The 16,861-nt window shown below is 51.5% G+C and overlaps 1 protein-coding gene across 1 annotated transcript in view; it reads right to left on the bottom strand.

Annotated features, from left to right (window-relative positions):
• Positions 1–5,612: 5,612 nt before the first annotated feature.
• TLN1 (talin 1) overlaps positions 5,613–16,861 on the bottom strand; it is a 74,573-nt gene continuing 63,324 nt past the window's right edge. Inside the window, exons 51-55 of the mRNA XM_060263529.1 lie at positions 9,339–9,464; positions 9,188–9,250; positions 8,500–8,682; positions 6,495–6,623; positions 5,613–6,394 (exon numbers count right to left, since the gene is read on the bottom strand). Of these exons, the coding sequence (XP_060119512.1) occupies positions 6,263–6,394; positions 6,495–6,623; positions 8,500–8,682; positions 9,188–9,250; positions 9,339–9,464 (633 nt within the window). The 3' untranslated portion in view covers positions 5,613–6,262. The remainder of the gene's footprint in view (positions 6,395–6,494; positions 6,624–8,499; positions 8,683–9,187; positions 9,251–9,338; positions 9,465–16,861) is intronic.

Raw genomic sequence — 16,861 nt, forward strand, 5'->3', positions numbered from 1 at the left:
CAGGGGCTCTGCTCTCCAACCCTCCACCTAGGAGGGAGGTTGTCAGTTGAATGCAGGAGTTCCATTCCAGCAGCCTCCAGGGCGATGGGGTGAGGGACACTGCCCTGCATAGAGGGTATCGCAGCAGGCTTGCTGGAGAGCTGACTTTCCTCCCAGCCCACAGGAGCAGCTGTGGTTTCTGCACTGAGCTCACCAATTGCAGCTGGAAGAGGGAGGAGGCGGGACTCAGTAGGTACCTGTGAGATGAGCCAGACCAGAGACATTTCACCTCCTGTTGGCTTCCCCCAGGATTTGTAAGGAAAAGCCCCCTACTTTTCATACATATGGACATTGTTGCCAGGGTGCCTGGAGTTTTGACTCGCACACATCTGCTCTAAGAAGTGGGCTTTGCCCACAGTTTCTAAGGATACTAGAAGCCTCAGCTTTGCAGCAGCATTCTACATCTCTGGACGGGTGTTATCCAGAACTACAGACGAGATTCCAGCTGCTCCTTGTGTGCCCAGTCTTGGTCGCTGCAGTGGAAGAAGCCATGCCACCATGTTTCCAGCCTGTTTCCATGAGCCAAAGGCTAACACCACCAGAATCCATCTTGTTTTCCGGATTCCATATCCAACAGCTGCTTCAATTTCTGCATAAGGCAATCAAACTTATCCAGGCATGGATCCTGCCAGACCACTCAAGCCTTTGTCTAACGAGGCCCAGGACAAAGACTGGTGCCAGGAAGAAGACTAAGGAAGAGGAAGACCATCTTCAGCCAAAAGCCAAGTTCCGTTGCAAACCGAGTGTTACCTAGGCCAACATTTGATTCTCTAGTGTCACCTTTTTAGATAAGTCCATTTAATCTTAAGTGTTCCCCGCCCAGTAATCACTTCTTCCCAACTGTCACTTTGGAGCCTCCCCCTGGTCCGTTTCAATCTGAAAGTTCTCTCAGGTATCCAGGATCCAGGCAAGTCCATTGGTCAAGATCAAGCACCCAATTAGGTGTCACCAATGCACTTTCTATTGGCTACGGCAGAAGTCCAGCCTTATGGTCACTGCAGAGCCTCCCCTATACCTCCCAGCCCCTGAGGGTCTAAGGTAGTCTATTTAACCTCTGACCCAACTCCACTCATGTGTGCATCTAGCAGCACCCCAGTTCCACTGTCTAGATCCATCCCCAATTCTGGCCACAGTTTTGGGTCCATTTCCCCCGTCCTCTTACGTCGCCATTGGAGCCTTCTTGAAGACTACGATATTGGCTACTGCAGAAGTCCAGCCTTATGGTCACTGCAGAGCCTCCCCTATACCTCCCAGCCCCTGAGGGTCTAAGGTAGTCTATTTAACCTCTGACCCAACTCCACTCATGTGTGCATCTAGCAGCACCCCAGTTCCGCTGTCTAGATCCATCCCCAATTCTGGCCACAGTTTTGGGTCCATTTCCCCCGTCCTCTTACGTCACCATTGGAGCCTTCTTGAAGACTACGATAGGTAAATATCACCCTGTTTATCTACCCATGTGTTCCTCTATCTCTCTCTATATATTTCCTAGGACTGTATGTATGATTGTATGAGTATTTTATCTTGTATGGAAGCCTGTATTTTTCCTAATAAATTATAATTAATTTTACTAAATTAGAGTCCCCATTATTTAAGCAATACTCTCTGGTTGGTTAATCTTGTATACATTGGGGAAACGATCCCTAGTGAGCCAGGTGCCCACCTGACTAATTCCCCAACCTCGTTTTGAGGGCATTTCGGCTTACAGATTTGCCACCTTTTGACTTCTAAGCACCACCAGCCTGGCTGCTTCTTGAACGTTCAGGTCCTGCTTGTTCCAAAAAGCATCCCAGTGCCTAACAAACTTAAACCCTTCCTCCCTATACCAGAATCCCATCCATGCGCCGAGACTCCTAATTTGTGCCTGTCTCTGACCCTGACACGGAACAGGGAGCACTTCTTTACAGAATGTGAATATTTGCTTCAATTTTAGATTCCGTTCAAGCTTGGACCTCCAGGCTTGTAAAGCCTCAGCAGAATTGTAACTTGCTCTGTAGTCTTTATTACAAAAACCTGCTTAAGGCTTAGCCTTATCCATGAAATCCCTCTCCCCAGCCTGAAGAAGACGCCTGCAGATTTATACTCCGCCCTTCTCTCGGAATCAGAGTCTCTGAGTGGCTCACAATCTCCTCTACCTTCCCCCCTCCCACAACAGACACCCTGCGAGGTGGGTGGGGCTGAGAGGGCTCTGACAGAAGCTGCCCTTTCAAGGACAATTCCTGCGATAGCTATGGCTGACCCAAGGCCATTTCAGCAGGTGCAAGTGGAGGAATGGGGAATCAAACCTCATTCTCCCAGATAAGAGTCCGCACATTTAACCACTACACCAAACTGGCTCTTATTTTAACCTCTAAGTGTAATGAAATTTAAAAGTAATATGAGAGCATAAACTCGCCCTTCCTTGTATCTGAGGAAGTAGGCCTACACGCAAAAGCTCATGCCTGGAATAACATTTTGCTGTTCTTCAAGGTGCCAGACCGGGCTCAAAGCTTGTTCTCCTGCTTCAGCCCAACACAGCAACCCACCTGGATATAGCTGGGACCTCATTTTACTCCTTGCCCTTCCTTTGACCCGCTTTAAAACCTTCCCTTTAAAACTAGCTAAGAATCTCCCTGTCTGTTTAGAAACAAAATTAGCTACACCGGAGTAGTTTGAGGAGCTACAACACTGAGAAGTTACAAAACATGTAAAGGCATCCCTGAACTCTGTTGGCCTCCTTGCTATTTAAACCCTTTTCATTTAGCTTAATAGAATTTTATATCAAAATTTAGGCATCTATATTGTATGTATATATATATATATATATGGTAAGTGGCATATAGACACACATACACACGTATGCACATCTATATCTACACACAGGGTTTTTGAGCAGGAACGCACAGGAACACTGTTCTGGCTGGCTTGGTGTCCGGGGGTGTGGCCTAATAGACAGCTTCAAGAGGGGATTGCATAAATATATGGAGCAGAGGTCCATCAGTGGCTATTAGCCACAGCGTATCACTGCAACTCTCTGTCGGGGCAAATGATGCTCTGTATTCTTATGCTGGGGGAGGCAAAGTGGAAGGGCTTCTAGCCCCACTTGTGAACCTCCTGATGGTACTTGGGTTTTTTGGCCAGTGTGTGACACAGAGTGTTGGACTGGATGGGCTATTGGCCTGATCCAACAGGGCTTCTCTAATGTTCTTATGTGACACAGAGTATTGGACTGGATGAGCCACTGGCCAGATTCAGCAGGGCTTCTCTTATGTTCTTATGTGATGCAGAGTGTTGGACTGGATGGGCCACTGGCCTGATCCAACAGGGCTTATGTGACACAGAGTGTTGGACTGGAGGGGCCATTGGCCTGATCCAACAAGGCTTCTCTTATGTGACAGTGTTGGACTGGATGGGCCATTGGCCTGATCCAACAGGGCTTCTCTCATGTTCTTATGTGACACAGAGTGTTGGACTGGATGGGCTATTGGCCTGATCCAACAGGGCTTCTCTCATGTTCTTATGTGACACAGAGTGTTGGACTGGATGGGCTATTGGCCTGATCCAACAGGGCTTCTCTTATGTTCTTATGTGACACAGAGTGTTGGATTGGATGGGCCACTGGCCAGATCCAACAGGGCTTCTCTTCTGTTCTTATGTGACACAGGGTGTTGGACTGGATGGGCCACTGGCCAGATCCAACAGGGCTTCTCTTCTGTTCTTATGTGACACAGAGTGTTGGACTGGATGGGCCACTGGCCTGATCCAACAGGGCTTCTCTTATGTTCTTATGTGACACAGAGGGTTGGATTGGATGGGCCACTGGCCTGATCCAACAGGGCTTCTCTTATGTTCTTATGTGACACAGAGGGTTGGACTGGATGGGCCACTGGCCAGATCCAACAGGGCTTCTCTTATGTTCTTATGTGACACAGAGTGTTGGACTGGATGGGCCACTGGCCTGATCCAACAGGGCTTCTCTTATGTTCTTATGTGACACAGAATGTTGGACTGGATGGGCCGTTGGCCTGATCCAACAGGGCTTATGTTCATATATGACACAGAGTGTTGGACTGGATGGGCCACTGGCCTGATCCAGCATGGCTTCTCTTATGTTCTTATGTGACACAGAGTGTTGGACTGGATGGGCCACTGGCCTGATCCAGCATGGCTTCTCTTATGTTCTTATGTGACACAGAGTGTTGGACTGGATGGGCCACTGGCCTGATCCAACAGGGCTTCTCTTATGTTCATATATGACACAGAGTGTTGGACTGGATGGGCCACTGGCCTGATCCAACAGGGCTTCTCTTATGTGACACAGTGTTGGACTGGATGGGCCGTTGGCCTGATCCATCAGGGCTTCTCTTATGTTCTTATGTGACACAGAGTGTTGGACTGGGTGGGCCATTGGCCTGATCCAACAGGGCTTTTCTTATGCTCTTATGTGACACAGAGTGTTGGACTGGAGGGGCCACTGGCCTGATCCAACAGGGCTTCTCTTATGTTCTTATGCGACACAGAGTGTTGGACTGGAGGGGCCATTGGCCTGATCCAACAGGGCTTCTCTTATATGACACAGAGTGTTGGACTGGAGGGGCCACTGTCCTGATCCAACAGGGCTTCTCTTATGTTCTTATGTGACACAGAGTGTTGGACTGGAGGGGCCACTGGCCTGATCCAACATGGCTTTCATGTTCTTAAAAGAATTCTTGCTGGGCTTTTTCTACAAGAGTCGTGTATACACACACCACTTACCCTCTCCTTGCTTGTCTGCTAAACTCACCTGTTCGTTCCTTTGTTAGGACAGAGAAGGTGGAGAAAGGGGTACTAGGCGGAGCTCCTCCCCTGCTCTAGGCATGCGCTCTGCATGCCTGCTCCTCAGAATGGAGGAAGAGCCCGCCATAAATACGCTCCAGTGCTACTGGAATTCTCGGAGGATAGCTTTGAGCAAGGGCATGAACCCAAGTGTGTAGATTGCACAGGGACCACGAAGATCTCGTGGACACTCAATGAAATTGCTGAGCAATCAGGGTAGAATGGATCAGAGGAAGTCCTTCTTCACCCAAAGAGTGATTAACACATGGAATTCATTGCCACAGGAGGTGGTGGTGGCTACAAGCACAGACAGCTTCAAGAGGGGATTGGATAAGCATATGGAGCAGAGGTCCATCAGCGGCTGTTAGCTACAGCATATTGTTGGAACTCTCTGTCTGGGGCAGTGATGCTCTGTACTCTTGGTGCTTGGGGGGGGGGCACAGTGGGAGGGCTTTTAGTGTCCAGGCCCCACTAGTGGACCTCCTGATGGCACTTGGGGTTTTTGGCCACTGTGTGACACAGAGTGTTGGACTGGAGGGGCCACTGGCCTACCCAACATGGCTTCTCTTATGTTCTTAAGTATCTCTCTTCTGCTTGTCTGAACTGGCCCAAAGTCCCAAGTTTAGACGAGAGGCCTTGGCCATCAACCTGGCAGAAAATGTGGCAAGGGGAGGGGGAGGGCAAGAGCATGGCTGCCAAGGAGCCCCATTTATTTGTGTCCAGGCCATCCCAAAAGACAGCAGACCCCCCACCCACCCTCCCCTGGACCCTCAGACACCGGGTGTACATAGGCAGCTTTATTGACGTATCAAAATTACAAAAAGTGAGCTACCGCAGCGAGTGGGCACGTGGGATGGGGGGCTGGAAAGAAGGCAGTGTTGTTTTGGGGTGGGGGGAGCTTCAGCTCAGAACAGAACCTCTGCTGTTGGGTGAAGCCAGGGCAGGGGGGGGGAGGCACTTGGGAACAAATGAGCAGCAGCAGCAGCAGCAGCGGGGGTGGGCACAGGCCAGGTGAGCGAGGCGGAACGGCCTCTGGGCAGGCAGGAGCAGCGGTGCAGCCCCGCAAAGGCATCTGACGGGTGAGTCCGGAGGGGGCCAGACGAGGCAACAGCCCCCTCCTCATTGCACAGTCAGGCCACGAGGGGAAGGCACGGACCAGTGAGAGAAAGGCCAAGTGGCCAAGGCACAAGGAAGATTCCAGAGAGGAGGGGGGCAAAAGAGAATGGCAGCCCCCCCCCCTTGAGAAGGCAGCCCGGGACACGGCCTGGAGGCCTGTGCGGTGAGCAGAAGTTGCTGGTGCAGCAGCAGGCAGGCCTTAGAGCGCGGCTGGAGTCCCGCAGTGGGGGGCAGGAGGAGACCCGGGCTACAGACGCTCAGGTGGCTTGTGATTAAATAGAGGAAGGAGGTGGGTGGAGGCAGGAGGGCGGGCAGCTCAGTTCTGCCCTTCGTCCCGCAGCTCTGACGGCAGGAACTTGTACTGCTGCTGCCGGATCATGGCCAGCTTCTTACGTGCCTCCTCTAGCTCCCGCTCTTTGCGTAGCATCTCTTCCTGGGCGGCAATGATCTGGCCGGGAGGCACAAAGAGAGCACACGGTAAGGAGGGGATTAGAGCAGCCCTCCCACCCCCTTGGTTCCCCCCCTCCGCAGGGGCACCTTGGCCTCACCTGTGCAATCCCGCCCACCATCTTCTCCTTCACCACCACCGTCTCGTTCTCGTGGTCCTGGAAGGCGGCTGCTTTCTGGGCAGCCTTCACAAGGTTGTCCGATGCTCTCTTCACAGCATTGCCAGCAGCCTGGGCCAGGGAGAGAGGGGTGACTGCAGGGGCTGAGGGGGCAGCAGGTGGAAGGCCCTGGGTCAGCTCCCAGCATTAAAAAGGGGATCTGTCAGCAAGCAACGGGAAAGCCTCAGGAGGGCCACTGCCAGCCAGGGGAGGCAAGACAGACCGTGAGAGACCCGAGGTCGGCTCCTGCCCTTGCTGGCACTGCTGAGATTTTGGCCCAGTTTATGAAGACCAATGAGTCCAGCCCTGAGTTCTATACATCTGGTACCGTCTGATTGGTTTAAAATTGTTATTTACATTGATTCTTTTATGTTCTTATTTTCCATTGTGTTACTTATTTGAATAAACAAGAGAGAAAGGGACACACCTGACTGCATCGTTGCTCTGGGAATACGTGTACCTGGCCACGGCAGGGAATGCTTAAGAATGAGGATCAATATTTTTTTCCTTGGTCACAGAGCATAATGATCAGCATGACTTCATTCTGAAGAAGGGCACTTGCATGCAAAAGCTTCTGCCAGAATTCAGCTTCGTTGGCCTTAAAGGTGCCTGGCTGGACTCAGGCCTTGTTCAGACCCGGCCTCCGGAGAAGAGGCCCTGCCCCTTTCCACTATATTGGCGGACCTGGCCTCCGGAGAAATTGTCTACCTGCTCCTTTCCACTATATCGGCAGACCTGGCGTCCAGAGAAGTCGTCTACCTGCTCCTTGCCACTATATTGGCAGACCTGGCGTCTGGAGAAGTCGTCTACCTGCTCCTTGCCACTATATTGGCAGACCTGGCCTCCGGAGAAGTCGTCTACCTGCCCCTTTCCATTATATTGGCAGACCTGGCCTCCAGGGAAGAGATCTACCTGCTCCTTTCCACTATATTGGTAGACCTGGCCTCCGGAGAAGAGTCCCTGCCCCTTGCCACTATATTGGTAGATCTGGCTTCCGGAGAAGTCGTCTACCTGCTCCTTTCCACTATATTGGTAGACCTGGCCTCCGGAGAAGAGGCCCTGCCCCTTGCCACTATATTGGCAGACCTGGCATCCAGGGAAGAGATCTACCTGCTCCTTTCCACTATATTGGCAGACCTGGCCTCCGGAGAAGAGGCCCTGCCCCTTGCCACTATATTGGCAGACCTGGCCTCCGGAGAAGTCGTCTACCTGCTCAGTGCCACTATATCGGCAGACCTGGCGTCCAGAGAAGTCGTCTACCTGCTCCTTGCCACTATATTGGCAGACCTGGCCTCCGGAGAAGTCGTCTACCTGCTCAGTGCCACTATATTGGCAGACCTGGCCTCCGGAGAAGTCGTCTACCTGCCCCTTTCCATTATATTGGCAGACCTGGCCTCCAGGGAAGAGATCTACCTGCTCCTTTCCACTATATTGGTAGACCTGGCCTCCGGAGAAGAGTCCCTGCCCCTTGCCACTATATTGGTAGATCTGGCTTCCGGAGAAGTCGTCTACCTGCTCCTTTCCACTATATTGGCAGACCTGGCCTCCAGGGAAGAGATCTACCTGCTCCTTTCCACTGTATTGGTAGACCTGGCCTCCGGAGAAGAGGCCCTGCCCCTTGCCACTATATTGGCAGACCTGGCATCCAGGGAAGAGATCTACCTGCTCCTTTCCACTGTATTGGTAGACCTGGCCTCCGGAGAAGAGGCCCTGCCCCTTGCCACTATATTGGCAGACCTGGTCTCCAGGGAAGAGATCTACCTGCCCCTTCCCACTATATTGGCAGACCTGGCCTCCGTGGGCTGAGCCTTAGAAAACATACCAGCAGTTGGGTGTGTAGTCTACTCCGGGATGTGTGTGTGTGGCCTCAGCCAGAACTCCGCTTCCCTCCCTCCCGCCCGGAGTGTGAGTGGTCAGCCGAGCTCCTCCTCCTCTCTTGTGGACTGACCTGCAAGCGCTTCATGGCCTCTGAGTCCTGGTCCGCCTTCACCTTGCAGGCCACCAGCAGCTGGGCTGTGGAGGCGGCCACTTGCTTGGCGGAAGAGATGAGCTTCTCCTCGCTGGCGTGGCCCTGCACAGCTGCATTCGCTGCCTCACACAAGTTGTTGGTGGCAGCAGCTACCATCCGGGCCTGGGAGTGGGGGGGGGGGGGGAGGAGGAAGGGTGAGTCCACAGCCAAGAAGGGGCCTTCTCTAGGGCCTCTGACACTGTGGGGTATCAGCAGGCCAAAGGATCCCGCTCCAAGGATCTCAGGGAGGTGCCCGTCAGAAGAGGAGGGCGGGCCCTGGCAGATACCGGGACTCATCCTTCCCTGTGTTGCTCAAGAATTCCAGACCTCCCTTTCCTGATCTTCAGTGTCTTCCTGACTTGCCATTGCAGACCCAGCCTCCACAACCCGCCATTCCTCCAAGGACTCCAAGCACAGCTCTTCCTGCCCCCCACGGATCCCCAGAGCCACCGGTGAGGCAGGCCCGACAGACAGCATTCATCCTGCAAGCCTCCCCAGCTCTGCCCGCCTCCCCCCCGACTGGCTCTGAGTGGTGGCTGTGATGCTCGGGGGCCCATAGCAAGCCTCTCCCCACTTGCTCCCAGGGCTTCTCCCGCCCTCACCTCCCCAGCCCTGTCAGGCAACTCACAGCTGAAATGAGCCCTTGGGACCACTGCCCATCGTCCACTGCGTTGGCTGGGATTGTGCCCACCTGCACGGGGGAGAGAGAGAGAACAGTCACAGGTGAGCAGCAGCTGCAGGCCAGAAGACCACCCGCCCACAGCAGCCCCGACACTCACCTTCCCTTGGGCCACCAGCTCTCTCTGGGCGGCTGAGGCGGCTTTCACCAGGGCACTGGTTGCTGCAGCAATGGACTTGGCGGCCTCCAGAATCTGCTCCTCGAAGTTGAGGCTCTCGTCCGCCTGCTGCATGGGTGGGGAGGGGGGGATGGAGAGAGCAGAGGATGCTGGAGCCGGCAGAGAGGCGGGGGCAGGGGGTGTTGGAGCAGGGTCACCTCTGCTGACTCTCTGGACAGCTACCAAAACGCTCACGTGGCCTAGCAACCCATTCACTGGTTAATCATAGCGGGTGGTGAGGGGGGTCAAGAGACCTACTTCGAGGGGCTGTTCTGGTTCTGGGTGCTACTAAGGGAAGGAAACACAGACAGGACAGTGCAGACACAGCCTGGCTTTGCCTGGAGCTGAGGTTTCCATCTGTGAACTAAGATGGCACGAGTTTTCCCTCTGAATTTCTCAAACTTAGTTTTTGGATGAATTCATGAGATCGCTGCGTTTAACACTCCCTGGAGGACAAGACCGTGCTCTCTTGTGAGCACTTCTTGGATGTGGAATGAATGACAAAGTCACCTTCTCAGAAATACTTCCGGGTGGGAAGACAGGGCCCTCTAGCAGGTTTTGACTAGATCAAGAAGTGAAGAAGTGAGCAGTGACTCACATTTAGAATAGAAGAGCTTCCGACAGACAAACGTGTAAGGTTTAAAAAACATCATAAAGCACAAAAGAGGAGACTTCTGAACTGGTCTGGTTCAGCCGACAGTTTGCAGGAAACCAGCCATGCGGGGCTGAAGAAAAGAACAGCTTCCAAGAGTTCAGCAGTGGGTCTGCAGGCAGGTCTGCTCTAGCTGCAGGCACTATGGGCCCTTTGGTACCACACCAGGAGCAATGGCTGAAGTTCATCATCTTGAACACAGCTGTCTTCCAGCTGATGCTCAGAGGGACATTCCTACTGAGCCTCCCCACTCCCCCGGCCCTTACAGGCGGCAAACCTTTAAAGGCCTCCAAGGCACCAGCACTCCTGTTTGGACAGAAGGCAGGAAGCCAAAGGGCCCATTTCTGCAGCTGCTGTCCTGGGATGGAAAAGCTCCTGGAGAGCCTGACCTGATGCCTGGAGATCAGATATTCCCTGCTTGGTCTCTACAGTGTCCTGTCCAAGCCTTAGGAGGGTCTGTTTGCAACCATACTTCTAGTGTCTTGGCCCCACTGATGGACCTCCTGATGGCCCCTGGGTTTTTGGCCATTGTGTGACCCAGAGCATTGGACTGGAGGGGCCACTGGTCTGATCCAACAGGGCTTCTCTTAGGTTCTTATGTCTGGGGCAGGGATGCTCTGTATTCTTGGTGCTGGGGGGGGGGCAACTGTGGGAGGGATTCCAGTGCCCTGACCGCACTGGTGGACCTTCTGATGGCATCAGGGTTTTTTTTGGCCACTGTGTGACACAGAGTGTTGGACTGGATAAGCCATTGACCTGATCCAACAGGGCTTCTCTTAGGTTCTTATGTGACACAGAGTGTTGGACTGGAGCGGCCACTGGCCTGATCCAACAGGGCTTCTCTTATGTTCTTATGTGACACAGAGTGTTGGACTAGAGGGGCCATTGGCCTGATCCAACAGGGCTTCTCTGATGTTCTTATGTGACACAGAGTGTTGGACTGGAAGGGCCATTGGCCTGATACAGCATGGCTTCTCTTATGTTCTTATGTGACACAGAGTGTTGGACTGAAAGGGCCATTGGCCTGATCCAACAGGGCTTCTCTTATGTTCTTATGTGACACAGAGTGTTGGACTGGAAGGGCCATTGGCCTGATCCAACAGGGCTTCTCTTATGTTCTTATGTGACACAGAGTGTTGGACTGGATGGGCCACTGGCCTGATCCAGCATGGCTTCTCTTATGTTCTTATGTGACACAGAGTGTTGGACTGGAAGGGCCATTGGCCTGATCCAACAGGGCTTCTCTTATGTTCTTATGTGACACAGAGTGTTGGACTGGAAGGGCCATTGGCCTGATCCAACAGGGCTTCTCTTATGTTCTTATGTGACACAGAGTGTTGGACTGGATGGGCCACTGGCCTGATCCAGCATGGCTTCTCTTATGTTCTTATGTGACACAGAGTGTTGGACTGGAGGGGCCATTGGCCTGATCCAGCATGGCTTCTCTTATGTTCTTATGTGACACAGAGTGTTGGACTGGAAGGGCCATTGGCCTGATCCAACAGGGCTTCTCTTATGTTCTTATGTGACACAGAGTGTTGGACTGGATGGGCCACTGGCCTGATCCAGCATGGCTTCTCTTATGTTCTTATGTGACACAGAGTGTTGGACTGGATGGGCCATTGGCCTGACCAAACAAGGCTTCTCTTATGTTCTTAAGAGACACAGAGTATTGGACTGGAGGGGCCATTGGCCTGATCAAACATGGCTTCCCTTATGTTTTTTTTTATTTTTTTATTTATCTGAGATTTATATCCCGCCCTTCCCACCAGGTGGCTCATGTTCTTATGTGACACAGAGTGTTGGACAGGATGGGCTATTGGCCTGATCCAACATGGCTTCTCTCATGTTCTTATGTGACACAGAGTGTTGGACTGGATGGGCCATTGGCCTGATCCAACAGGGCTTCTCTTATGTGACACAGAGTGTTGGACTGGATGGGCCACTGGCCTGATCCAACATGGCTTCTCTTATGTTCTTATGTGACACAGAGTGTTGGACTGGATGGGCCATTGGCCTGATTCAACAGGGTTTCTCTTATGTTCTTATGTGACTCAGAGTGTTGGACTGGAGGGGCCACTGGCCTGATTCAACAGGGTTTCTCTTGGGTTCTTGTGTGACACAGAGTGTTGGACTGGATGGGCCACTGGCCTGAACCAGCAAGGCTTCTCTTATGTTCTTATGTGACACAGAGTATTGGACTGGATGGGCCATTGGCCTGATCCAGCAGGGCTTCTCTTATGTTCTTATGTGATACAGAGTGTTGGACTGGATGGGCCATCGGCCTGATCCAACAGGGCTTCTCTTATGTTCTTATGTGACGCAGAGTGTTGGAATGGATGGGCCATTGGCCTGATCCAGCAGGGCTTCTCTTATGTTCTAAAGAGACACAGAGTATTGGACTGGAGGGGCCATTGTCCTGATCAAACATGGCTTCCCTTATGTTCTTATGTGACACCGAGTGTTGGACTGGATGGGCCATTGGCCTGATCCAACATGGCTTCTCTCATGTTCTTATGTGACACAGAGTGTTGGACTGGATGGGCCATTGGCCTGATCCAACAGGGCTTCTCTTATGTTCTTATGTGACACAGAGTGTTGGACTGGATGGGCCATTGGCCTGATTCAACAGGGTTTCTCTTATGTTCTTATGTGACTCAGAGTGTTGGACTGGAGGGGCCACTGGCGTGATTCAACAGGGTTTCTCTTAGGTTCTTATGTGACACAGAGGGTTGGACTGGATGGGCCCTTGGCCTGACCCAACATGGCTTCTCTTATGTTCTTATGTGACACAGAGTGTTGGACTGGATGGGCCATTGGCCTGATTCAACAGGGTTTCTCTTATGTTCTTATGTGACTCAGAGTGTTGGACTGGAGGGGCCACTGGCCTGATTCAACAGGGTTTCTCTTAGGTTCTTATGTGACACAGAGTGTTGGACTGGATGGGCCATTGGCCTGATTCAACAGGGTTTCTCTTATGTTCTTATGTGACTCAGAGTGTTGGACTGGAGGGGCCACTGGCCTGATTCAACAGGGTTTCTCTTAGGTTCTTATGTGACACAGAGGGTTGGACTGGATGGGCCATTGGCCTGATCCAACCAGGCTTCTCTAATGTTCTTATGTGACACAGAGTGTTGGACTGGAGGGGCCACTGGCCTGACCCAACAGGGCTTCTCTTATGTTCTTATGTGATGCAGAGTGTTGGAATGGATGGGCCATCGGCCTGACCCAACACGGCTTCACTTATGTTCTTATGTGAAACAGAGTGTTGGACTGGAAGGGCCATTGGCCTGATCCAACAGGGCTTCTCTTATGTTCTTATGTGACACAGAGTGTTGGACTGGATGGGCCACTGGCCTGATCCAGCATGGCTTCTCTTATGTTCTTATGTGACACAGAGTGTTGGACTGGAGGGGCCATTGGCCTGATCCAGCATGGCTTCTCTTATGTTCTTATGTGACACAGAGTGTTGGACTGGAAGGGCCATTGGCCTGATCCAACAGGGCTTCTCTTATGTTCTTATGTGACACAGAGTGTTGGACTGGATGGGCCACTGGCCTGATCCAGCATGGCTTCTCTTATGTTCTTATGTGACACAGAGTGTTGGACTGGATGGGCCATTGGCCTGACCAAACAAGGCTTCTCTTATGTTCTTAAGAGACACAGAGTATTGGACTGGAGGGGCCATTGGCCTGATCAAACATGGCTTCCCTTATGTTTTTTTTATTTTTTTATTTATCTGAGATTTATATCCCGCCCTTCCCACCAGGTGGCTCATGTTCTTATGTGACACAGAGTGTTGGACAGGATGGGCTATTGGCCTGATCCAACATGGCTTCTCTCATGTTCTTATGTGACACAGAGTGTTGGACTGGATGGGCCATTGGCCTGATCCAACAGGGCTTCTCTTATGTGACACAGAGTGTTGGACTGGATGGGCCACTGGCCTGATCCAACATGGCTTCTCTTATGTTCTTATGTGACACAGAGTGTTGGACTGGATGGGCCATTGGCCTGATTCAACAGGGTTTCTCTTATGTTCTTATGTGACTCAGAGTGTTGGACTGGAGGGGCCACTGGCCTGATTCAACAGGGTTTCTCTTGGGTTCTTGTGTGACACAGAGTGTTGGACTGGATGGGCCACTGGCCTGAACCAGCAAGGCTTCTCTTATGTTCTTATGTGACACAGAGTATTGGACTGGATGGGCCATTGGCCTGATCCAGCAGGGCTTCTCTTATGTTCTTATGTGATACAGAGTGTTGGACTGGATGGGCCATCGGCCTGATCCAACAGGGCTTCTCTTATGTTCTTATGTGACGCAGAGTGTTGGAATGGATGGGCCATTGGCCTGATCCAGCAGGGCTTCTCTTATGTTCTAAAGAGACACAGAGTATTGGACTGGAGGGGCCATTGTCCTGATCAAACATGGCTTCCCTTATGTTCTTATGTGACACCGAGTGTTGGACTGGATGGGCCATTGGCCTGATCCAACATGGCTTCTCTCATGTTCTTATGTGACACAGAGTGTTGGACTGGATGGGCCATTGGCCTGATCCAACAGGGCTTCTCTTATGTTCTTATGTGACACAGAGTGTTGGACTGGATGGGCCATTGGCCTGATTCAACAGGGTTTCTCTTATGTTCTTATGTGACTCAGAGTGTTGGACTGGAGGGGCCACTGGCGTGATTCAACAGGGTTTCTCTTAGGTTCTTATGTGACACAGAGGGTTGGACTGGATGGGCCCTTGGCCTGACCCAACATGGCTTCTCTTATGTTCTTATGTGACACAGAGTGTTGGACTGGATGGGCCATTGGCCTGATTCAACAGGGTTTCTCTTATGTTCTTATGTGACTCAGAGTGTTGGACTGGAGGGGCCACTGGCCTGATTCAACAGGGTTTCTCTTAGGTTCTTATGTGACACAGAGTGTTGGACTGGATGGGCCATTGGCCTGATTCAACAGGGTTTCTCTTATGTTCTTATGTGACTCAGAGTGTTGGACTGGAGGGGCCACTGGCCTGATTCAACAGGGTTTCTCTTAGGTTCTTATGTGACACAGAGGGTTGGACTGGATGGGCCATTGGCCTGATCCAACCAGGCTTCTCTAATGTTCTTATGTGACACAGAGTGTTGGACTGGAGGGGCCACTGGCCTGACCCAACAGGGCTTCTCTTATGTTCTTATGTGATGCAGAGTGTTGGAATGGATGGGCCATCGGCCTGACCCAACACGGCTTCACTTATGTTCTTATGTGAAACAGAGTGTTGGACTGGATGGGCCATTGGCCTGATTCAACAGGGCTTCTCTTAGGTTCTTATGTGACAAAGAGTGTTGGACTGGAGGGGCCACTGGCCCCTCCAGTTCTTATGTGTTCTTATGTGACAAAGAGTGTTGGACTGGAGGGGCCACTGGATCTAGGGCAATTCCGCAGGGCCTGTAAGACAGCCCTCTTCCGGCAGGCCTATAACATTAACTGACAATGAAAATATCTTGGATGGAACAAAATGCATCTATAGACCGCCGGTTTTATTCTATCTTGTTTTTATTAATTTATGGTTTAATTGTATTTTAATGGTATTTTTAAATGTTTTAAACTGAAGTGTTTGAATTATTATGCTGTAAGCCGCCCTGAGACACTTAGGTGAGATGTGCGGGGTATTAATCCTAATATAAATAAATATAACTATAAATAAATAAATAAATAACTAAATACCCAACAGGGCTTCTCTTATGTTCTTATGAGACACAGAGCGTTGGACTGGATGGGCCATTGGCCTGATCCAACATGGCTTCTCTTATGTTTTTATGTGACATAGAGTGTTGGACTGGAGGGGCCACTGGCCTGATCCAACAGTGCTTCTCTTATGTTCTTATGTGACACAGAGTGTTGGACTGGATGGGCCATTGGCCTGATCCAACAGGGGTTCTCTTATGTTCTTATATGACACAGAGTGTTGGACTGGAGGGGCCACTGGCCTGATACAACATGGCTTCTCTTATGTGACACAGAGTGTTGGACTGGAGGGGCCACTGGCCTGATCCAAGAGGGCTTCTCTGATGTTCTTATGTGACACAGAGTGTTGGACTGGATGGGCCATTGGCCTGATCCAACAGAGCTTCTCTTATGTTCTTATATGACACAGAGTGTTGGACTGGAGGGGCCACTGGCCTGATCCAACAGGGCTTCTCTTATGTTCTTATGTGACGCAGAATGTTGGAATGGATGGGCCATTGGCCTGATCCAGCAGGGCTTCTCTTATGTTCTAAAGAGACACAGAGTATTGGACTGGAGGGGCCATTGTCCTGATCAAACATGGCTTTCCTTATGTTCTTATGTGACACAGAGTGTTGGACTGGATGTGCCATTGGCCTGATCCAACATGGCTTCTCTCATGTTCTTATGTGACACAGAGTGTTGGACTGGATGGGTCATTGGCCTGATCCAACAGGGCTTCTCTTATGTTCTTATGTGACACAGAGTGTTGGACTGGATGGGCCGCTGGCCTGATCCAACATGGCTTCTCTTATGTTCTTATGTGACACAGATTTTTGGACTGGATGGGCCATTGGCCTGACCCAACATGTTCTTATGTGACAAAGAGTGTTGGACTGGATGGGCCATTGGCCTGATTCAACAGGGTTTCTCTTATGTTCTTATGTGACTCAGAGTGTTGGACTGGAGGGGCCACTGGCCTGATTCAACAGGGTTTCTGTTAGGTTCTTATGTGACACAGAGGGTTGGACTGGATGGGCCATTGGCCTGATCCAACAAGGCTTCTCTAATGTTCTTATGTGATGCAGAGTGTTGGAATG

This window comes from Heteronotia binoei, unplaced genomic scaffold (genome assembly GCF_032191835.1).
Source record: "Heteronotia binoei isolate CCM8104 ecotype False Entrance Well unplaced genomic scaffold, APGP_CSIRO_Hbin_v1 ptg000322l, whole genome shotgun sequence".
NCBI lineage: Eukaryota > Metazoa > Chordata > Lepidosauria > Squamata > Gekkonidae > Heteronotia > Heteronotia binoei.